General features: G+C 38.2%; 1 protein-coding gene across 4 annotated transcripts in view; it reads right to left on the reverse strand.

The window, feature by feature from the left end:
- Positions 1–24434, reverse strand: part of ANKRD28 (ankyrin repeat domain 28) — a 175858-nt gene that overhangs the window by 38055 nt on the left and 113369 nt on the right. For all 4 annotated transcript variants that reach the window (XM_059920372.1, XM_059920371.1, XM_059920373.1 and 1 more), the window contains 5 exons: positions 18988–19058; positions 13177–13377; positions 11582–11669; positions 5800–5942; positions 2997–3209 (listed from right to left, as the gene is read on the reverse strand). In XM_059920372.1, coding sequence (XP_059776355.1) covers positions 2997–3209; positions 5800–5942; positions 11582–11669; positions 13177–13377; positions 18988–19058 — 716 coding nt within the window. The remainder of the gene's footprint in view (positions 1–2996; positions 3210–5799; positions 5943–11581; positions 11670–13176; positions 13378–18987; positions 19059–24434) is intronic.

Below are 24434 nucleotides of genomic sequence, written 5' to 3' on the forward strand. Positions count from 1 at the left end.
GTTGACAACTGGATATATTGTGAGAAATTGTATATTTCTTGCTTTCAACCTATATACAATTGGGTTTCTGTCCTCTACAGTTAACTGATTATGGAATAAACACTTGAAGAGTGGGAAAAAAAAAAAATCGGTAAGTGACACAATCAATGAGGCAGGGTTCATGATAAGCAAGGTTATGAAAAACCAGAGCTATACTGCTTTTTAAAAACCATTCATTTTACTTCTATGTAGTATTCTGTAGGACAACCAATTTAAAAACTTATAAACTGAATAATTACAAACATAAATTCACATTCCAATTCTAGTCATCCACAACCTGATCAAAGACAGAAACATCAAAATAGAGAATGGGATGGGAGGAAAAGATGAAGGAGAAAGGTGCCTTGATAAGGAGAACTTGAGGGTCAGCAAATACAATTTTTTTCTTGCAAGGCAAATGTCAAAGCCTTAACTCCTTAGTCAAACAATAATTCGATAAGCATAAATTTGACAAATACAGGAAACATAGGTGTCAGGAACGAAGACATATTCTTGAATGAATGCACATTCTTATGCGTTGAAAACTCACTGCTATCAACAATTTTTACATAATGTCAGTTGGACGGTACCTCAGAGGTCATCAACAACTTGGGGAATGTGTTTCAATGGAACTTGGCGGTAAGATAACTGGGCAACTGCACATCAGCAGGATGTCATACGTCCTTAGACAAGATTAAAGCAACTTTTATGAAATCTATTTTTAAACCAGCATCATAGTCTGTTGTCTTCAAATCTACTTAACCACCACATCTTAACTGTTTTGCTAAAACATTCCCTTGTCATGTGTAAAATCTACCACTGAATTTTCTAAATCATTAAGGAGGTAACTTCAAATAGGACCACTGGTCTAAGCATTATACTACAAGTGACCCTCTTGTAGAACTGGTTCTCATCTCAACATTTCAAAAGAAAATACAGACTTAAAAATAATCATAGGTACTAGAGTCAGCTACGTAGGCAATGACATGAAGCAAGTGATTAATTATCTTCAAATTATAGTAAATAGTCATGTCTAAATGGCACTGTATAAAATAGCCTAATTTTTACCCAGCACCATATAAACTAAAAAATGCGTAACAGTTAACGATATAGGTAAGCCTCTTATTCCATGATACTTTATATTTAACAAAGATAATTTTAACTACAGCCACTTTATCATAAAGGGGTCTCACAGAGACTAAAGCTACTTGATGAGATCTTTTCGTTTGAAGAATATGAAGATAATTTCAAAATTTTTATTTTGAAAAACTCTTCATTAAAAAATATTAATGAGGAAACGAGTAACAAATTTCCTTTTGAGGAAACAAGTAACAAATTTCCCACCCCCACAAGAATTCTGATATTTTTTCTAGGCACTGATTATCCAAACAGCAGGAATTCTTCAAATCAAAATAAGCAGTTTGAACTTATCAGTAAATATTTAGAAGTTATTTAAATTATTAAAAATAAAACTTTAGTTTAGTAGGTGATTTGATCGAGAACTAAAAACTTTAAATGTATATTCTTAAAAGAGACATTTTAACCAGAAAGGGGTTCTTTATGATATCTCATGCCCTTTCCTTCCATGGGTTGATATGTATAAATTTTGTCCTTTAGCTGGCAGGGGGCAATTTAGAGCAATGACCTAATTATAGATGGGCTTGCTGCTGCTACAGCTGTCAGAGTGGGTCAGTGGCATCGTTAAAGGATTTTCTAAAGTTAGAGATGTAAGAAAATGAACTCCTTTCTCTACCAGTCTGAAAGACACTGGCTCATCACACCTACAAAAGGAGCTGAAATTTTATGCAATGAAAGCTATGAAAACATTTGAAGCTTAAATGTTTTTACTAATCCTGAACGGTTCAATTTTTTTTGTGGTTTTCTTTTCTTTACACCACAAGACATGGTTTGGCAAGTGCTCAAAGAATGAATTAATAAATTAATACAGAAGCAATCAGTGAAAGCATCTTGGAAAATATAAAATGATGATTATACATTATGAAGTAGTTATGTTCAAAACTGTGGTTGCATGTGCATTTCCAAAGAATTATGCAGTAAAGGTACGTATACTTTGGCTCCAGAATTTTCACATATTTCTAAAATTCAAATGTTCACTCTTGAAAGGGAATGACCAAAAAACCAAAAAGCAACTATTCTTATATGTAAAACACTGTATCAGTCTTCTAATTTTTCTAACACTGTGAAAAATTTCAAAACAGAAAAGTTGAAAGAATATTATAGTGAACACCCATATACATACCACCTAGAGTCTACCACTAACATTTTACTATGTGAGCATTATCATACATCCATCTCTCTACCCACCCATGCAATTAAGTGATGCTTTTTTTGGGGGGGGGTGCCACGCTGCGTGGCACGCAAGACTAGGGATCAAACCTGTGCCCCCTGCAGTGGAAGTGTGCAGTCTTAACCACTGGACCGCCAGGAAAGTCCCTAAGTGATGCTTTTTAAAGTCAGCTGCTGATATCACTACCTATTACCTCTAAACACTTTGGTATGCGTATCATTAACTAGGGTTCAGTATTTGTTTGATTTGTAACCTTCTACGGGAACATTTACATGCAATGAGGCATATAAAAAATGTACCACCTGATGAGTTTTGACTAACACTTATTTATATAACACAAAGCTGTCAAAATACAGGACATTACCACCACAGAGAAAGTCCCCCTACACCCCCTTTTCATCAATCCCTCCTCCCAGAGGCAACAATTGTTCTCTCTTTTTCCCCCCATCCCAACTATAGAGTCTGGAACCCCATATAACTGGAATTTTGTCTGTTCTAAAACCTTATATAAATGGAAATATGAATATATTCTTGTGTAAGGCTTTCACTCAGCATAGTATTTTTAAGATTCATCTGTGTGTTATCAGTAATTCATCACTCCTTTTTAGTAGCTACTGATACTATGGTGAACTCCTAAATACTAGATAGGGATTCTGATATTACTTCATACCTTCATATTGACATCGGCCCCATTGCCTACTAGAAGCTCTAAACACAATGCTCCATGTGTTGACGCAGCAGCAAAGTGCAAAGGAGTAAACCCTTTTTCATTCTTTTGATTTACATTAGCACCACAGTCTATAAGTTCATTCACGACAACATCTTGTCCATTGTAGCAGGCTACATGAAGAGGTGTATTTCCATAGGCATTTGGTTCATTCATCTATTGGAAGAAAAAAATTGTCAATCTTAAAGCAGTCTTCCTAATTATCGTTGTGAGCTATTTTAGCAACACTGTGGTTGAAATCTAATTATTAAAGTGAGAAACAAACAGGGATAAATATACAGATATGGCTTATAATTTCAAACTTCTTTAAAAATAATGAACATAACAACATTTTGGTGTCAAACGATTTTGTAGCTTCAGGGAATATAACTCATATATACAATGTCTACTTCATGACAAAACTGAATGATTCCAAGAGATATTTTAGGAAAATGAAAACAAATAATATATTTTTAAAAGCATTCTAGGTAAGGGACAATCATAGAATTAATTCTAAGAATCATGAAAAATGAACACAAACGGAAAATTCTGACATATATTGAAAAACACGCATATTTTCTGCTATTTACAGTGACAAAAGATTAAAGTTGGTGATTAGTAGAAAGATTTTTAAAAAAATGACTGACATCCTTTTCTATTTAATTCATTTTTGCAACAAACTTGGGCTTTAGATATTTTCCAGCCTACATACTGACATTTTACCAAAATGAATATGCTCAAAAAATATAGTCAACACTGAGAAATAATTCATGTAAATGAAGTTTCTTTATCTTCCTCTTTCTTAAAAAATATATTGGATGAATATTTTAAAGTTTACATAACTTTTCTGTGGTAAAGAATTTTACTTTCGCGCCTGTCTTCTGGGAGGTAATCTGTGGCACACCTGACAGCTGTGTCCTTGTCCAGGGTGGGAGCTGGCTACCCTGGACCTGAGAGTAGGATCAGGCACAGCGACAGCGGGTCTTTAGTGCAGGGCCAACCACAGCACATAAACCAACCATGTGATGGAGGGGAGGGGCTTTGGGTCCGTTGGTATCAGTGGACTTGGAGACTGAAATCAACCATATGAGCAATTTTGATCAATCAATCATGCCTACGTAGTGGAGGCCCAATAAAACTCTGAAAACAAAGCCCAGGAGGGCTTCTCTGGTTAGCAATACTATGTGCATATGTCACGTTCTGATGCTGGGAGAGTAAGGAGTCCTAACTCTGTAAGGAGAGGCCAATGGAAGCTTTGTGTTTAGAATACTCTTAGACTCTGCCTTGTGTGTCTCTTCCTCTGGCTGATGTTAATTTGTATCTTTTCTGCCTAATAAACCATAACTGTGAGTATAATAGCTTTCAGTGAGTTTCTGGAGTCCTTCTAGTGATCAAAACTGAAGTCAGTCCTGTGTGGAGAATGTGCCCTCTAACCTTGTGGTTGGCCCCAACTTATCACAACTCTATTTAACATTTTCTTTTCTCAGATCTCCGGTAACAGAAATTAGAGGAAGTGAAAATGCAACACTTAACTTTAGTCAAGTTATCTAGATTTCATCACCAAAAGGTGGCGGACACAGAAAAGATTCTCCCTCGGAGCTTCTTCCAAAACTTTGAGAGATTAAATTTATTGTTTTAAGTCACTCACTTCAGCTCTAGGAAACTAAGTCATGCAACTGGAGGCCACATGTCACTAAACGGCTCTAAGTCTGACCACTTTTTCTGAAGAACACTCTCACCAGAGTTTATAATTTTGCTGTCAATAACATAAGCTTTAAAAATTGCACCAGAATGGACTTGAAACAGTGATCAGAAACAAGGCTATCTCATTTATCTAGATCAAGGGTCTCTTAAGGCATTATGTCACTCTGTTGAAACAGAGCTATAGGAAGTGCTGAGTTGAAATAAAACTTTCATCTGTTTGTACTCTACAAGCTTCTACCTAACAATGTGTTTGAATTTTTGATCCCTACATTTTCAATAACTAAGTGCTTCACAAAGTCCTTAAATTAAATTAATAGGCTATCCAGCTCCACAGTTCTGTCACGTATTCTTTGTCCAACCAGATTACCACCTATCTTTCTGTCTTTGCAGCTGATCTAAACTACCTCCCTCTCTCCTTCTACTTGGCTGCTTTTCATCTGTGTTTTTAAAGACCAGATGAGTTTGTCAGAACTGTGCCTAAAGGATGGACTGTGGGAGCTCCAGGTATTCTTAGCTATCCCAATTCCGTAATCAAATATATTCAGATGAAGGAGCAACCCCTCTGAACCAAACAGATCATACAGTAAGGAACACTTGCAGCTAATGGGCCAGAAGCCTCTAGTTTTCCTGCCTACCTCTGGCCAATATCCTGTAATGTGAACAGCTACAGTCATTTAGAGGAAATATTACACAAACTGGGCAAATAATACTAACAATAACCCAGTCACTTAGGAAAATAATCCAAATATGTCTGATCTGCTGGTTTCCATAGCTGAAATGAAGCTACAGGGCCTAGAATGTGATGGAAAAGAAAAACTTCTGTCAATCAACCATTCACCTTTGGAATATATTTTACCTCTTAATACATTTGACTAACTTTGTAACTTGGTCAGACATCAGTGCACTGTATATTATGTAAAGGACTATAAACATAAAACTATTAAAAGACAAAAATGTTATTGTAAGAAATCATCTTTTAAATTTGAAATAACTTCTGCCAACAACAAAATCACAAACACACAAAATGCTCCATTCTTCTGTACTGCTTAGTCTGTACACCTACATCAACCCCAAGATCAAGAAGGTACTTGACTACACTGATCATCCCGCTAGAGGCTGCTGCGTGGAGAGGTGTATAAGACTTCTTGTCCTTGCATGTCACTTCAGCTCCGTGTGCCACAAGTAATTTCACTACTTCAATGTGACCTGAAAATGTGTTTATGAAGAAAAAACAAGATGAGTGTATGGAAAATATGAAATACAATCCTGAATATCTTTAAAGACAGGTAAAAATACAATACAAATTAACTAGATAATGCATGACAAGTCACCAATTAATCACATGATAACCAGAGAGAGGATAGAAGAAAAAAATAGGAATTCAGGATAATTTTGATAAATGCTGATAGAGGTAACTAATAATTCAAAGTAATACATTTATTTATTTTATCCAATGATAACCCTGCAATCTTCCTTTTACCTAGATCTTGTTGTTTCCAAGGTTGTTTTAATACATTCTCCAGTTCTTAAGTTAGCTTTTCATGTCTAATGTAAGACATTAGTTTATGTTGTGGAATCTTCTTCTACGTGGAAATCTAGGAGTGACTTGGGCTTATTTCTTAAAAATGTCAGGTCTTTAGAACACGCAGCTAAAAACTTCTTTTTCCTTATTATTTCCACCAGATGCCTTAACAACCTTGTATCAATCAGGATAGGCTAGGTCAGCAGTCCCCAACCTTTTTGGCAACAGGGACCGGTTTCATGGGAGACAGTTTTTCCACGCGGCGGGGGTGGGGCGCGAATGGTTCAGGCGGTAATGTGAGTGATGGGGGGGATGGTTCGGCGCTATGGGGGGGATGCGGAGCAGCAGATGGAACTTGGCTGGCTCGCCTGCCTGCCGCTCATCTTCCGCTGTGCCGCCCGGTTCTGGGGGATGGGGACCCCTGGGCTAGGTTATACGTGCTGCGGTTAACAACCAACTCCCAAATCTCAGTGGCTTAAACAATTAGTGTTTTATTTCTCATTAGCATTATGATAGCTTGGCCAGAGGGCTCTGCTCAGTCACGCAAGGATCCAGATTCATGGAGCTGACACACCATTTGAAGGCAGCTTGGTCACTGTGCCAGAAAGGGGAACAGACTACAGTCTCACACCAGCAATTAAATGCTCTGGTCCACAGGGGATGCTACTTTCATTAGTCAGAACTAGTCTCAGGCCCCACCCAACCACATAAGGAGGCCAGGAAGGGGGACATGTAACTGGAAGGTGGGAGAACCACTGTTCTCCTTTCTTATCTCCTCACTTCTTGTCACATTAGATTATACAGTGCTTTCTCCTCCTCCCAAAAGCCTTTCCACCTCTGTGCCTTTGTTCATGGGACTGATTCCTATGTTGTACGGAATGTTCTGCTTGGTCGTTTCTTTCTAATCGTTGTTACTAATCCTCAAAGAAGGTCATGTCAGTTCTTATCTTCCCCAGAAGTCTAAGGCTGCTAGTTGCCTAGCATTACGTGGTCAAAAGCACAATGTACCTGTAAATACTATCTAATAAGCATACATAATAATATTTTGTGATGTATCTTAAACTTGAATCATTATTTAACAAACTCTTTAATTACTTTTATGTATTAAGTTCCCAAATATATATATCTTTAAAGACAAATATCATAGGCTCTTATGTTCTACTTCTTGGTGTATTTCAAACAAAATAGGTACCTAATAAATATGTTACATTAAACGAGTTGCTAATGATGCCATTTTTAATACCCCTCATAGGGAAGGAGTATATAAAGTAAATAACTATAAAAATGAGACTTTCAAACACAGTACCTTGCCCCCTTGAAAAAAGGAGTCTATAAGATGCATAAAGAATCAAGTAGATATAGTTGTTATATATATAAATTATCAATTAAAGAGGATACATTCAGCTATTTTTTTCCCCATTTCAGTATGAAAAATATCTACTATACCTTTAGGAAAAAATCAAAAGAATATCTGTCAAATCATTAGGTGCCAAATTAAATGTGACTATCATATAAGGGCACTAACTGGTACAAAAGATCTCTCATTACACATTACTCTCTGATCTATGGCTCTAGAAAGACAACTACTTGGGTTTACTGTAATGTATTAAAAACCAGGACTTATAATGCCCAGGAGGCTCACACATAAATATAGCTTTTTTAAACCGGGCAAATGCATATTATTCACTAAATATGCCAAAAAGAAACAAATTCTCCTGATTTTTAAGACTAGAAGGCCCATTATACAAACAGAATGGAAAAACTATCCAAAACCAACACATCATTCTAAGTAAATGATTTAGATCATATTAATTATGTAGATTCCAGGAAGTGTGAACTTTTCCTGAGACCCATAAAGCCCTGTTTTTAAAAGGTGCCATGCATAGGGAAATTTACAATCTTAAAATTGACAAATACTTGTTTAAGCACATTTCTGAAATATGTATAAATTCCTTTAATGGACCACTGAAAACATGAAGAAGGGGCCTTTCCATAGCCAGTTTGGGGTGACCTATTTAAAAGAAAAAAGGGAAGAAAGTTCTAGAGTGAAATAAATGATTTTGTTCTAGCGAGGCGGAACCTAGCCAGAATACGTATGTGTTTTCCTTATCAATTTATAGAACGATGCTACCAAGGAGACTAGATTTCATTCAATTCATCTGGGTGTATTTTTAGAAGACAGCATCCAGCAGACATGCGTGGCATACATAATTCTGTAGTCAATAACTCCTTTAAAAAAATTATATCCATGCAATGTGAATTTGATAAATGTAATCATTATCCGTCAGGAATTTGGAAAATTCCCTACATTTTTCTTTTGTTCATGAATGTATTAATAAAAGTAAAATGAGCTATGCTCACAAGTTTTTATGGAAAGGAAAGTAAGAAGAGAAAACACCATTTCACATCAACTCAAATTATGCTTTGCTTTAAGAAGAAATAATGTAATGAGTTGCTTGTCAAGGTAATTAATATTTATTTAGTACCCTCTATGTCAAAGTCATCACAGTAAGGTACTTTGAGGCAAAAAGTGACTGGGTATTGCTAAAAGCACTGAAGGCAACAGAAAAGATGAATGAGTAAATGAATTTTTTTTTTTTTAAACAGATCTTTATTGGAGTTATAATTGCTTCACAATACTGTGTTAGTTTCTGTTGCACAGCAAAGCGAATCAGCCATATACATACACATGTTCCCGCATCCCCTCCCTCTTGAGCCTCCCTCCTATCCTCCCTATCCCACCCCTCTAGGTCATCGCAAAGCACCGAGCCGATCTCCGTGTGCTATGCTGCTGCTTCCCACCAGCCAGCTATTTTACATTCGGTAGTGTATATATGTCGATGCTACTCTCACCTAGCCCCAGCTACCCCCTCCCACCCCATGTCCTCAGGTCCATTCTCTATGTCCACATCTTTATTCCTGCCCTGCAACTAGGTTCATCAGTACCAGTAAACGGATTCTTCATGAAGGTTCATGGTAGGAGCAAACACAGGGTAGGGAGGGAAAAATGATCAGTTCATTTGGGGACAGAGGTGGGGCTGGGGAACATAAACAGAGGATTCAATCATAGCATAAGGATAAGAGGTAGAACCTAACAGAAAAGTAAGGGTAGCCTCAACCAGGGGACAGAAGGTCAGGGCAAATACAGCAGCCTGTGAGAAATAAATTACAAGAAGACATGTAATGCAATAATGTAATGTCTCTTAGGCTAATATTGTTAGATTCTCTAGAGGTGTCAATGACCTGGACTTAAGGCCTGTCTAATAGACCAGGCAATAACTCCCTACTTTCATATATTTAGCTCCTTTTTAATCCTGAACACCTAAAACAACTGAATGGTTTTAGAAACTGTGTGTCAATACTCCTCTTTTTCCAAGCTTAAAGGAAGGAAGAGACAGGGAAAGGAAAATTATGAATCTCTGAATGTTTATACTCAAAAATTAAATGGACTATGAGGTCCAAGAAATACAGAATATCTTTTACAATCCACAATCAGCCTGAAAAATGACATTTAGTAGATCAAGGAAAACAAAGCCATCCAAGGGCCCCTGAGATACACACACCCAGCTACTCTGGGAGCTCAATTAGAGGCAACCCACAAAATTCCTTGGCCTTCAATTTTATGAAAACAGCTGTTTAGCCAAGTTTAATTCTTTGGAGATAAAAGGCCTGACACCCTCTGCTTAATGTGTGAACCTTTTAATATAAGGTATATAGTTTAAAACCACAGACTATCTGTTCCTGAACTGTCAAGAATAAGCTACTCCAGAATATTCAGAAAAATCCCCAAGACTTAAAATACAGAAAACCTACAGGCTGTGAGGAGGGCACTTTAGGACACCACAGGAGACTTGCTTCTGGATGTTTTACCTTCAATTGATAGAAGAAAAGTGCCCATGACATAACTAGAGGCACAAACCTTTGGTGTGAGAGAAACACCAAGGGCCCAAGAGTTATTTCCATGATGGGCAAAGGATTTTCCTGGACCTTGGGGTTACTGTCAACTGCTCTGAGTTCATTTGGTTTCTTACATTTTTGTATTTTATACAATTTTATATAGTTTTTAAAATTAATAATCTTCTATCAACCTTCGAATTTTAAGTGAGAGCTAGGAAAAGACAAGAGCAAAGGCAGGGAGTAGTGAGGATAAGCTATGCCTGTGAGAAGAGGGGCTAGACTGTCTTTGTAGTCAGTATGAGAGGCACATGGGAATGAGACCAGCACTACATGGCAGGTCCGTCAGTCCATGTAATTTTTCCTAAGTCAGAGGAGCAAGAACAGCAGAAGCAGAATGGACTGCTGGGAGGAAAAGAAAAAGCCCTGAGCTCCATGGCTGCAAAGCAAGGAGTTCTTCAGCTCTATTGTAAGACGCCCCACTCACGGCTTCCTTCCAGAGGCACAGCCTAGCCCTACGGGACTTGCAAGCTTTGCGGCAGGTTGAGATCCACTTCGACCTGCGTGGTCTTAGCGTCCGCAGGCCAGCATCTCTGCTCTGTTCTTTCTGTGCGTTTTAAAGTATCCTGGGGAAGGCTGACCTTTCTCCTCCCTGGCTGTCCCAGTTACCTCAAAAACCCATTAATGCTTTCGTTAGTGCTCTGCTCGTGGAGTTGCGTAGGTTTTAAGCAGTCTGCCCCAGGACCATTTTCCCATGAGCTCTGTTAGTTTCAGACTGCAACTGTGCAGATCCTAAGACTTTCCAAGAATCTTTTTTTTTTCTTTGTTTGGTCGCACTGCGCAGCTTGTGGGATATTGGTTCCCCGACCAGGGATGGAACCCACACCCTCGGCAGTGAAAGCGTGAAGTCCTAACCACTGGACTGCCAGGGAATTCCCTTAAGATGTTAAAAGCAGAAAAGCTGATATCTAAACCTCAGTTTCTTACTGTGAAATTACTGTGGTAGAAATCAAACGTGATATGCCTATTTAACCCAGTGCTTGGCACAAGATAACAGGCTTCTTAATACATCTTCACAACTTCTACCTTAATATTCCCATACAAACAAGGATGGGTTCAGGATGGGTATGGGAATGGGCTTTTAGTAAACACCAATCTAAACTCTGTATCCCAAGCTTGTGTCTAGGACATCTCTCCCTTTAAAAGTAAACAGAATTAATTTTAAACAGCTTTCAGGAGAACTGGACCTAATGTACTCCTGTCCTGGCAAACCTCTCCCGACTGCCAGGCTGGTTACACTTGGGCAGCAAACTCAGATATGGTGCAACTTCTCACTATCCTAAAAGACATGTTATACCAAATGCAAGAACGAAATGTCCAACTTTTCCTTAATACTTAATGTCAAAAAATAAATTTAAAAAACACATACCCATATACGCTGCCCAGTGGATAGCACGTCTATCTTTCTTGTCAAAAGCATTAATATTGGCACCTCTAGACAAGAGTAGTTTGACCATCTGGAATAAAAATAAACACAGTTTCATCAACATTCAGAAGCAGAACTGTTCATGAATATCCATCGTGAAGACTACTCATCTCAAGCTCTCTGGCACCGAATTTCTGCATTTGTAGAAAGGAAAGATGAGACTATATACTGAAGATGCTTTAACATAATTTAATAAACAACAGGACAATATACGAAAAAAGGTTTCACTATGGTGGTTACTGAAGTCAGGCATCAGCATCTTTTTAAAGATGCCACTTTGTGTCCTGGTATTTTATGAACAACTAAGCACAAATCTGGAAAGTCTAAAGGGAGAGTATTTAACAACAGGTTTTATTCCTTTTTGTAGCCCAAAGTGTTATTAAAATTCAAAGTGCATTCTGATCCCAGAAATGTCTTAAATTTAATTCAAACACAGATGCAGTGTCCGTAATATGATTAGACCTGAAGGTCACTGCACAGTCTACTTACCTCATAATGTACCAAAAAAAGTCATTCCCATTATGTCCAAGCATATTTACAATAGTTTCCCCATTAGAAAGGGCATTCCAGATGTCAAAAAGGGACTCATCTAGTGACCTGAACTGCAGTAAAGACAAGAATTCTTTATGTTGCAAAAGCCGAGAAGAACAGTGAAAACAGCACTGCAGCGACTAGCCCTCAGCCATGGAATCTTGGGAATGTCACTTTACCTCTTTTTTTTAAAAAAACTGAAGTATAGTTGATTTACAATGTTTCAGGTACATAGCAAAGTGATTCAGTTTTACAATGTTTCAGGTACATAGCAAAGTGATTCAGTTTTATATATACATATATTTCTTCCAGATTCTTTTCTACTACAGGAAAAGAATTGATATTGAATATAGTTCCCTCTGCTATACAGTAGGACCAACCATTTTTACCTCTTTGAGTTTCTGTGTCTGCAACAAAAATGAAGGACTGGACAAGCTGCCCTCAAAGGTTCTTCTAACTCTGAGTCTCATTCTTTCCTAAGTCTACCATGTACATACATAAACCCCACTCTTTGCTATGGCACACCTAACATTAACCAATGCTCCTTGTATAAGATAACTAAATACTAATTTTCTTAAATTGTTTTCTTTTGATGGTCTGTCATCAAAGAATTCTTGACTAAATGTTCAAAATAAACTATAAGAAAATGTTTTCTACACTCCACCTTCCTTTGCTACCATCTTTCTGGGAGAACAATGAAACTCTTCCGCCTTCCTAGACATTCTTTCCTGCAATGACAGAACATACTTTTCACATTGTGTCACAGTTGGCAGTGTTGTCCTTTGTCTCCCCAGGCTGACCATGAAATTCAAGTGCAGGGGCTGTATCTGATAAATAAATTTCTAAATTTGAGAAAGTTATATCATGAATTATCATGAAAAGAAGTCTGAGGGTTTGAAAAAGGCAAAATTAGATAAAAATGAGCAAAATAGGCAAGTTCATTAATAATGGGGGGGGGGGCACACACGCAGGGAGAGAGAATCACTGTCTAACTGAATACCACTTACCTCCCCGTGTCCACTGAAAGCTGCATGATGCAGTGCAGTTCTCCCTGCTCGATCGGACACATTTACATTACTCAGCAGAGGGACCAAAGCTTCCGCGCACTTTACAGCTTTATTAGCAGCCGCTATGTGTAAAGGGGTTTGCCAGTTTTTGTCTCGAGCATTAACATCTGCAGAATGCTTCAAAAGTACCTGAACTGCTTCCTAAAACATATGAAGATATACAAGACAAATGAGTTAACAGCTTTAGAAATTGTACACACATGAAGGAAATAAAATTTCTTGAGAAAATAAAAATAGTTCTGGCAGAACCTGCTATAAACAAGCCAAAAAACAAAATAGCTTGAACTAAAGGCAGTACTCAGAGCCATGCAAGATACATCAAAATAAAACATTCTCTTTCTCTATCCTCCAATTAAAGGCACAACAATCAGTCTCTATCAAAATGTACAAGAAATACTGACAAATATTCTTCAAAAACATTCATTACTAATCTTGCTTTTCTAGATGGTGAGATACAATTAATTTATACTTTCAAAGCTTTAAAAAGTAGATTTATCACTTTGCCATTAAATATATAAAAATTTAAACATACTATTTCCCAAAGTATTCCACATGCTATATTTTACAAAATGAAAAATCACTAGGATCTAATTCATTAGAGAGAGAGAGTGAAAGAGAGGGAGGGAGGGAGGGAGGGAAGAAGTCTTTGTTGTGATGCTACCTCGTGGGAAAGTTGGTGTTAACAAGGCAAATTAAGAGTTTACTATTCAAAGGGATTGGTCTCCCAGAAGCACAAGAAAAACGTCACAAAACATCCATAAACTGGACTCATGGCAAAATCGAAAGCAATCCAGTATGCCATCAATATTAAGCACTATAATCAGAACTAAACGTAGCAGAATTTTTTCCTTACAGTGATAATCCTATTTTTGGCAGATGAACAACAAACTACATATGAAATGAAAAGGACCAGAACCAAATCACCTCAGTTCTGTCATTTACAAGGTATAATTATTCAAGTCTAGTAAAACTGACCCTTGGTTTTCTTATCAGTAAAGAGGGGAAAGAGCACCTGTCCATCACTCATCTCAAGTCTGCTATGAAGCAAAAAAACCTAACGTACATAAGACTGTTCAAAAGATTAAAATAACTGTAACTATGCAAAGTAGCAAGGAAGACCAAGCAAAATACTATTATTCATGATTTGCACATAGCCTTTGAAATAAAAAGTAATCAGAACTGCTGAAATATGGGAACCAGCACAAGGCTGGCAAAAGACTGGAGAGACGCCCATCAATCTATCGACCTGCTGAGTAGCTAAGTAAAGACATATGGAGGCTTGCCCTGTGACCTCACAATTCCAATCCAGCTATTTACCCAAGAGAAATTTTAACAAGACCCATCTAAGAATGTTTTTATTTATTTATTTTTTATTTTATTTATTCATAAGAGCCAAAAACAAGAAATGTAAATGTCCACCTATAGCAAAATAGATAAACTGTTGTACATCCATACAGGAAACACTACTCGGCAATAAAAAGAAATGAACCACTAATGTACACAACAATATGACTAATCTCCAAAGAAGTCAAGACATAGGAGTACATATTGTATGATTCCATTTTTATAAAATTCTAGAACAGGCAATTGAGAGGTGCCTCTGAGGACAGGAGGGACTGACTGAAAAGGGACATGAGGGAACTTGCTGGAGTGATGGAATCTTCTAAATCTAGACTGGGAGAAAGGTTACATGGGTGTATACATTTGCCAAAACTCAACACTATACACTTAAAGTCTGTGCATTTTACTGTAAACTATATTTCAATTAAGAAAAAGGAACATAGGGGAAAAGATACACAGAGGAATATGTACTCAGAATCATGGAGAACAAAGTACAAACACTGTCAGGATTCTCAATCTTCATCCTCAAGAAGGGTATTTTGTGACTTAGGGAGTAACACTAATACCATCCTGGGAAATAGATGTACTAGAAAATAATTAAAAACAAAATGAAGACTTTATAATTGGATAAATTGGGCAAATACAGCATACTATAGATACCAGGCTTGTCTTAATTATTTCCAACTGGAATTCACAATGCATACCTTTAAGTTTCTGAAAAGTGTGTGGAATACTTATGTTCCATCAGCAAGAACAGAAAAATCAAAGCTATCCTTTTGTTTCACAGAAAAACAAGAATAAATCCAGTTTATGGTTGAGGGTGGGTAAGATGGCACCTAAAGAAGGCTGTAAACACAACGACTAAGACTGTTTGAACCCTGGGTCCACTGCTGGGGACACTTAATTGTGTACCCCACAACTCATGTTGAAGCCCTAACCACCCCCCACCACAAAGCGGTAAAGTTAAATGAGATGATAAGGGAGAGACCCTAACCTGATCAGACTGATGGCCTTCTAAGACGAGGAAGAGGGAGAGAGAGATTCCCCCCTCCCCCACCAAATGTGAGGACAAGGTGAGAAGGCAGCCATCTGCAAGCCAGGAAGAGAGTCCTCATCAGAAACTGACCCTGCTGGACCTTCATCTGAGACTTCCAGCCTCCAGACTGTGAGAAAAAACATTTCTGTTGTTTAAGCCACCCAGTCTATGGTATTTTGTTTGGCAGCCGAGCTGACTAATACATCCATCATTTACTACTCAGAATAATATACGTCAGTGCCATATCACAATAGCAGTGATCTTTGAAAATTCAGAGAAAACTAAAGAACTCTCTAAAGACAGGAGATTCAAAAACAAAAACAATTTTTTTAAAGGGTAAATTTCTGGATATTACAAACCAATGAGCCTGATGTCTTACCCTAGTAAAATTCTAGATTTTATTAGCAACACATTACAAGCATTTAGAAAAAAAATGTAGGGATAACCAAGGATATACACAGTTTTACTAATGACAAAATTACCAGAGTAACCTTGATCCCAATTTTTCCATTATTAGAGGGTATGCATGTGTAAGAAATGCTGCAGGTGTGCCTTGACTTCAGACAAGTAATATCCTATGACACAGATTTAAATAAGATTAAGAAATATGGGGGTGGGGTGATAACAAAAGGTTAAATAATTATATCCAAAGAGTACTCATAGCTTAGGGTCAGGCACAGGGAAAAAAAGGGTTAACGCATTCCAAATGAACACAATGTTTGGGTGAACCACTAATATCTCACATGATAATATATTTTAAACTCAGTTATCTTGATAGAACTAAAATGTTAATTCCTGGAGTTAGGTTAAAAAAATAAATGCATATCCTTCAGAGGATCCAGTGTGATGTGGATGGATAGACAGATAGATAGATAAATAAATAAGTAACCCCCACACACACAGACACAAAGCCCTAATACTCAGAAATTGATTTATTCAGAAGAATACTCAGCATGTATGGAGAGCTGGATTGTATGCTACACTTCAAGACTGACAGTCACAAACCAGTGGTGGAGAAGAGATGAGGCAGCCAGGCAATATGACCGGGTACGTGGAAACCATGTCATGGAAGGAGAGCTGAGGAACTTGGTATAGTTAACCCGAAGCAGTCTTTCTAAAGCCAAGTTCAGTGAGGGAATTAAGCCTTAAGACATCCACTGTCTGTGAGGAGTTAACTTCCTTACTATGCATCTTCAGTGACGCTAGTCATCTCTGTCCTTGGGAGAAGTGAGAAAATAGTCACTCTAATCATCTTCTGTAGAGCTTACTTCTCTCATGGCATCTCAAAAACATAAATCAAAAGCTACCTAAAATTTTGCCTTTTTATATACCCCTTTGTGGTTATGTTTTCTATTAAATGAAGTAAGTAATGTAAGTATAGCTCTCTTTTGCTCTTAGGATATGATAGGAATAATTAAAAGAACACCAGTGAAACTGATCATCTTGACTAGGTTTCCTAGCAGTTTTCCTAATCATGGCATTTTCCTTTTAAAAGAAAAATAATCCTTAGGGCTCAGGGTTTACAGAAGTTATATTTTTATGGAATGGTTACATTTTATAGCTGTTTCCCATAATCCTGCAGAAGAGTAGTAATACTACATACCCTAGTAGTGTTTAGGATGAAAATCCTAAACTTTTTTTAGGTTGAAAAGCTTAAACTTAAACTTATTAGGATCTGTTGCTTTCTAACCTACAGCTTGCCCTTAAGTTCAAGCCACGTATATAGTTATAAAAAATCAGCAGTTAGGTCTCTGGGTGGAACCTACAATCTGCCTTTAACATTAATTATTTTTTTAAAGAATCTTTGGCCTGTTTTACAATCTCTACAAATATACAAAGTGATGATTTAATTTGACAAAACTCCACTAAATTTAATAGTCATATTTCCAAGAGTCATACCAAAAAATAGGTAAGTATGACTAATTTATCAATAGGTTGCCATGATGGCAACGTTTATCTCCCTTAACTGCCTTTATTTAAAGAAACTTCACTACAAGAGGGCTAACCACAAACTTAAAAACATTACCATGAATTTCAGAGTTCAAAGTATTTTGGATAACAGGTCTTAGTTTTCAGAATTCCCAGATTTGCCCAAGATCACACAGCTAGAAAGTGGCAGGTGATATCTGAAGCCAGTGTCTCCCGATCCAAGTCCCACAGTTCACCAGCTGTAGCCACCAAGGAAGGACCACCGTCCCCTCCCTCCTCCTCCCAATCCAGAGGCTTATGGTCAACAGACCGCCTCTGTCACACCGCAGCATTTTCAGTCCCTTCCAGCCACCTTCTCCTCCACTCCTCTTCACTCACCCAACTCTCGTTTTGGGTTCAAGGTGTACTTCGCAATGAGGAATACAAAGAAGAAGGAACAGACAGGAGCGCCCCCAGTTTCTCCTGGGGAAACACCCTCCCAAGGCATGTGCCCCCTTCTCTCTCCAGAACTATCTGGCCCCACGATGGGCAGAAGGAGCAGTAGCCACCCTCTCTCGTCTCTCACAATTTGAATAACTGAAGAAAACATTAATTTATACAGTCCCACCCTTTTATATTTTAAATTATTTAAAAAATGTTTTCAACTATCGTAAGATAGGTAAAAGGGGTGCTTTGGGCACAATGCATTTGTATAAAGTACCCAATCCATTTTAGAAAGGCAGTAAAATGACAGAAAAAAAGAGGGTCCAGGTATTTGTGTCATCTCTGCTACTCAACAGCTGAGTGGTTTCTGGCAAATTATTAACTACACAGTTCCTTAAAATATCTATCCTACAAGGCTGTTATGAGGACTAGAAGATATGACAAGTATAAAAATGAACTTTCTCCCAAAATGTCAGTTATCTTGAAGGTCAAACGACACACAGGATTATAAATAAAAAGGAATTGTTCTTCCTCATAAGACACCTAACATATTTTAAGATTGTATTTAGAACTGGCGACATGTGAGATCAAGTAATGTTTCTGAAACTAATTTCAGTGTTCACCTAAACAATCTTTATTTAGTCATTACACACTGCTGAGATTATTTCTTCAGCACAACCAGCAGAACCTCTGCAACACGTCTATTGGGCTATTGTGAACCAGTCAGCAGAGAAAAGCCTTAAGGAGGAATTTGTAAGATAGAAAAACAACTGCTCTCTTGTAAGAAGTACAGAAGGAGGGTTTTCTATTCTCTGCCACTTCAGACTCTCCAAGAGGCCTTAGTCACAAAAGGAAAATGGAACAATTAACTTGGTTTGAACAAATTCCAAAGTAAAGTGACCAGTCTAGGTATTTTCAGTTGCTTTTTCCTTTTTTGAAAATACAGAATTTGAATATGGACTCATAGGCAGGCCTACTTAATGATTTTATATACAAAATATTTACTAAGAGAAATTTCATACCTCACTACAAGATGCAACTGCTCTGTGTAAAGGTGTCAACCATTTGTTGTCTTTGGCATTAACTCTAGCTCCTGCAACAAGAAGAAAAAAATAGATTGAAATATTTTGCATAAAATATTTTAAATAAATGTCCTGAAAATACTAGTTACATATAGTCCAAATTGGATAAATAACAATTGAAAATGTAGTACTTCATTTTTATACTTTCTGCTAATAAATCACCCTTAAAATACAAAACAAAACTATCCTTTTTTTTTTTTTTTTTTTTTTAAAAAATACTTTATTTATTTATTTATTTATGGCTGTGTTGGGTCTCTTAGTTTTCGTGTGAGGGCTTTCTCTAGTTGCGGCAAGTGGGGGCCACTCTTCATCGCGGTGCGGAGGCCGCTCTTCATCGCGGTGCGCGGGCCTTTCACTATCGCGGCCCCTCCCGTTGCGGGGCACAGGCTCCAGACGCGCAGGCTCAGTAGTTGTGGCTCACGGGCCCAGTTGCTCCGTGGCATGTGGGATCTTCCCAGACCAGGGCTCGAACCCGTGTCCCCTGCATTAGCAGGCAGATTCTCAACCACTGCGCCACCAGGGAAGCCCCAAAACTATCCTTTTTAATTGATATAATTATCCAGTAAGGTATTAGCTCTTTTTATTAAAAATCAAAGAAACATCATTTTATATATAGTCTAGAAAAGCCACCTTTATACAGAGCATATCCAAAATGAAAATCAGATCCCAATGTAGAATGTGTGTTAAAAACCTCAAATACTTAAATACATGAATAAGAATACTAAGACATAAAACGCAGACCATTACAAAGTTTTCATTATAATTCTTTACTAGTGAATGTATCATGTTATAATGCAATATAGTAATATCAAAATAGTTCTCCAGTAATGATTAAAAATGCTTTAGTACTATAAAGTTATTTTATAAATGGATACAATGGCTATAACCTTAGGGGAAAATACTGAGAAAGGAAATGAACCAACCCACATGTCTTTCCATGTTATACCTAAAGTTCTAAAGTAGTAATAATTAAAACAAATCAACTATGTATTTTTTGTTTAAAAATTAAGTCAATGGACACAAATTTTCCTTAACAGAATGGAAATACCATATAGTAAGACAATAAGTGTATTATGTAATTTGAGGGGGAAAAAAAATCTATCACCTATGTAAAATCCACTGATTTGGTGCTTAAATCCCCACCAAACAGAAGCAGCACACCGTGGGATCCCTCTACATAGAGAGAAACAACCTTGACTCTCAGGACTAGAGGAACTTGCAACAGGTCCTGCACTATGAGCAATCCTAGATTTACATCTAGAATCATAACTAGCTAAGTGAGAAGAGGCTTTAGGAACCTAGTCCAACCTCCATACTTTCTAGATGATGAAATGCTGGTACAAGCAAGCAGCTCACCGTCAGAGTCAACTACAGCAGAACCAAGGATAGAACTCAGACATCCTAATGTTTACATTCTGTTTTGAGTGTGAGGTTCTAAGTAATAATCAAGTGCAGTGACTCCAAGTTACAGCCCGATTAACCTCTAGCTATAGGTCCCTAACTAGCTGTATGATCCCTCTGAACCTACATTTCTTCATCTATAAACCAGATCCCCTAATACCTTGTTACAAAAATTAACAGGGGAGTTCCCTGGTGGTCCAATGGTTAGCACTCCGAGCTTCCAACGCAGGGGGCACGGGTTCAATCCCTGGTCAGGGAACTGAGATCTCACATGCAGCACGGCACGGTCAAAAAACAAACAAACAAACAAACAAAAACCAACAAAAAAGATTAACATATGAACCAATGTACCTAGTACATGTAGCACAGATACATTAGAGGTAGATTTTATAAGTCTGAATGTGAGAGAAAATGAATGAAAGGCAGGTGTAGGAAATCATCCACAAGTGCAGCAGTTGAAGCTGAACTCTGTGTGGGCAGGGCCAGTGAATCACGAACCAGCAGGAGAGCTTTCAAGATTGCTTAAAGCTGTGGGAGAAAGAAAGGGAGTCAGCAAAATAAAGAACCAGCCAGAGGGACTTCCCTGGTGGCACAGTGGTTAAGAATCCGCCTGCCCATGCAGGGGACACGGGTTCGAGCCCTGGTCCGGGAAGATGCCACATGCCACGGAGCAACTCAGCCCGTGTGCCACAGCTCCTGAGCCTGCGCTCTGGAGCCCGCAAGCCACAACTACTGAGCCCGCATGCCACAACTACTGCAGCCCATGTGCCTAGAGCCCGTGCTCCGCAACAAGAGAAGCCACCGCAATGGGAAGCCTGCACACCGCAACAAAGAGTAGCCCCCGCTTGCCACAACTAGAGAAAGCCCACGTGCAGCAACGAAGACCCAATGCAGCCAATAAATAAATAAATAAAATTAAAAAACAAAAAACCCAGCCAGAGACAGTGGTACATTCATGTAATAAACATCTGAACAACTACCGGCCAGGTTCTGTGGAGACCAAAATGGTGAAAAGAGGCTTTTCTGACCACAATAAAGTCAGCATTTGTTTTGGGTAAGAGCACAAACACTTGAAATGTTCACGGGTCAGAAAGTTGGAGCCCTAGAGACAGTGAAGAGGCTCCTTCCTTCTCCCCATTTATCACTTGGAACTTCAATGGTTCTCTATAATCCCTGTACCTCTTTCTATGATTTTGTATTTATGTGCACAGTAGGAGGGCAGGTCCTGGCATTAAGGCCTGAAGGGTAGTGACACAGACACTTAAAAGACACAAGTACCCTGGAAAGACAGAAGTAGAGAAGAATGAGGCCTGAAAATGGGCCTCCAACAAATGGGAAGGGTCAGAAGTCTGATTCAAGGCATTAACCAACAAGGAAATAGAATGTGGCTGTCACAAAAAATGAGGATGATCTCTACGTGCTGATAAAGATCTGAGAAATAAAAAGTAAAAACAGCAATAAGTAAGAGCTGTATGAATAATATTCTTTACTTTTACATAGTAAAAGGAAGAGTTAAGTATCTATATTTACATTTGCAAAAGGAAACCCTGGAGGAAAGCTAAGACATTAAGAACAGCGGTTGCCTATGTGTTTGCATTGGTGGTGGGGGGCAATGAGAACTGGATGATGTGATGGGGAACTAGGGTAGAAAGGCAACTTGCGCTGTAAGCTGTATACCTTTAAAGGTGTGTATATTTTAATTCGGAAATGAAACTGAAATACTACATATTCAAAAAGTGAAATGTACTGAAGAGGAAATGAAAGGAGTGGTCATGAAAAAACACTCCAAGAATTTGGCTTCAAGTGCAAAGAAAAAATTGGAAAGCAGGAAGAGGGTGAAGATAGTCTGTCTTTCTTTTGGAAATGGGTTATCAGATATACAACTGAAGGAAGAAAATCTAATATTTATGGTGCATTTGGCAGCCCAAAGTAAAATACCCTGCTTGCTTCATTCTTCCATTTTAAGTTACAATAATTAACTAATTAATTAAATCGTCTTTCTCTTCACTTTTAATAACAAAATCAAAGTTAATTTTGTCAAAAACATGAGTGACTATAACAAATAATCCACTAGTGGCTTAACGAGAACACATCATGCTGCCCCTTGCAACTAGTAAACAACTTGATAAAAAATTTGGCTTGCTCTTTTTAAAGATTCTAAAGATACTTAACTGCAGGAAGATCAGCACAATGGGATTTTAGACATCTAATCATATCCTATCTCAGAAGACACTCATTGTGTTAAGTCATCTTTCTTCTAGTAACACTAATCAGATATTTCAATTCCTTGGAAAATAAAGGTCAAGTATGTCAGTAATGGTTGAGCTACCTCTAAGGGCACAATACAACAAATATCTCCCCTGCCCACATGGGTAAATTAGTATGTGCTTTATATATTAACAGACAAACATGGCATAGCAATGTCCATTATAAGAGCAGCAGTTGGCTGCACAATGAAAAATGGCTTAAGAACAATAAACATGGCAGTGCACATCAGACGTCCAGGCTACCAGAGCTCATCTCATGTGAGCTCTCTGAAGGTAACCAGACTTCTGTTCCACACAGAGAGCTCCAAAATTAGCTACATATTCATATACACACTACAAAGTAATTCCAGTAATGGAAAAGACATTTCCAGAGTAAAGTAACTAATCCAACAGCTGAAAACTAGCCACAAAGAAGATGAAGACAGGAAAAAGAGAAGGAGAGGGGAGGGAGAGAGAGAAGGAGATGGGGAGGGGAGAGGGAGAGAGGCGGGGATGGAGGGAGACAGAGAGGAGGAAGAGGGGGAGGGGAACAGACCTGGGGGAGGGGGAGAGAGTGGGAAAGGGGAAGATGGGGAGGGAGAGAAGGGAAGAGGGAGGGAGCGAGGGCGGGAAAAGAAAGAAATCCTATCCACTGAAAACACAAAACAGTCTTCCTAGAGAGAAATAAAACCAAATGTAACAGCTCCAGTGGCATCATCACAGGCTCTCTACCTGGCAGAGTATAACATTTGTGATTCAAAAGGATCATCTTAAGTCACCAAGAAAAGATTAATTTCTTTACTATTTCCTAATCATTAAAACAGGAAAGAACACAAAATAGCAGCGCCATCTCAACTGCTGCAGTCAGGCTACTGGGAGACCCTGTGGTAGGAGAAGCGCTGCTGTGGAAGCTGAAGACAAGACAGCAATTTGAGGATGATGTCACTGATGACCACTGCAAACTGACACCCAAAGAAAGCCTCCTGAGTGCTAGCAGCATATCTAGAAAAACCCAAGGTTGTTATGCCCAACTGTATAAATCAAAGACTGTCTTTACTAGACTCCCTTTCCCCCACAAATCCATCAAATGTACATCAACCGAGCTTTCCCTTAAGAAGAACAAGCAGCCGGAACCTACATCACATCAAATATCTGAATTTGGATTCACCTTTCCCGACCAGAGATGTGATTAGATTTCCAATATGTTAAAAGCAAAAAGAAAACAAGCAAGCAAAAATCAACTGCAGGGTCATCCAAAAAGCTTGGTTGTATCCATTTGATACCACAGTTAGATTATACAGAAAAATCCAGATAACCTTCTTCCTTTCACCCAATCTTTTCATTTACTAATTCACACATATAAAATATATTCTGAAACAATAGTTTTTTAAAAGAAAAAACATATTTAAGGTAAAATTTCTTCCAAAATTAGATAAATGTCTACTACATTTAGAGATAAAACAGAAAGTAATTTTAAAAAATAAAAAATCTGGTTCACTTTTATCAGTCTATCCTGGGCTCTAGCCAGCAATGCAGCTGAAGAGAGGTCTGGACATATGAGGAGGCAGTCAGGGGTCAGTGGATGGAGCCCAGGAGTAAGACCTGTGATCTAATAATGGCTCTGTAAACAGCAGGCTGTGTGACCTGGGGCTGCTCCTCATATGCCTACGCCTTCATTTTGGTAATAATAATCCTTGTGTGTGCGCGCCCATGCACGTCTCTGTCTGTCTCTCTCTCTCA

This window comes from Balaenoptera ricei, chromosome 4 (assembly GCF_028023285.1).
Source record: "Balaenoptera ricei isolate mBalRic1 chromosome 4, mBalRic1.hap2, whole genome shotgun sequence".
NCBI classification, from domain to species: Eukaryota; Metazoa; Chordata; class Mammalia; order Artiodactyla; family Balaenopteridae; genus Balaenoptera; species Balaenoptera ricei.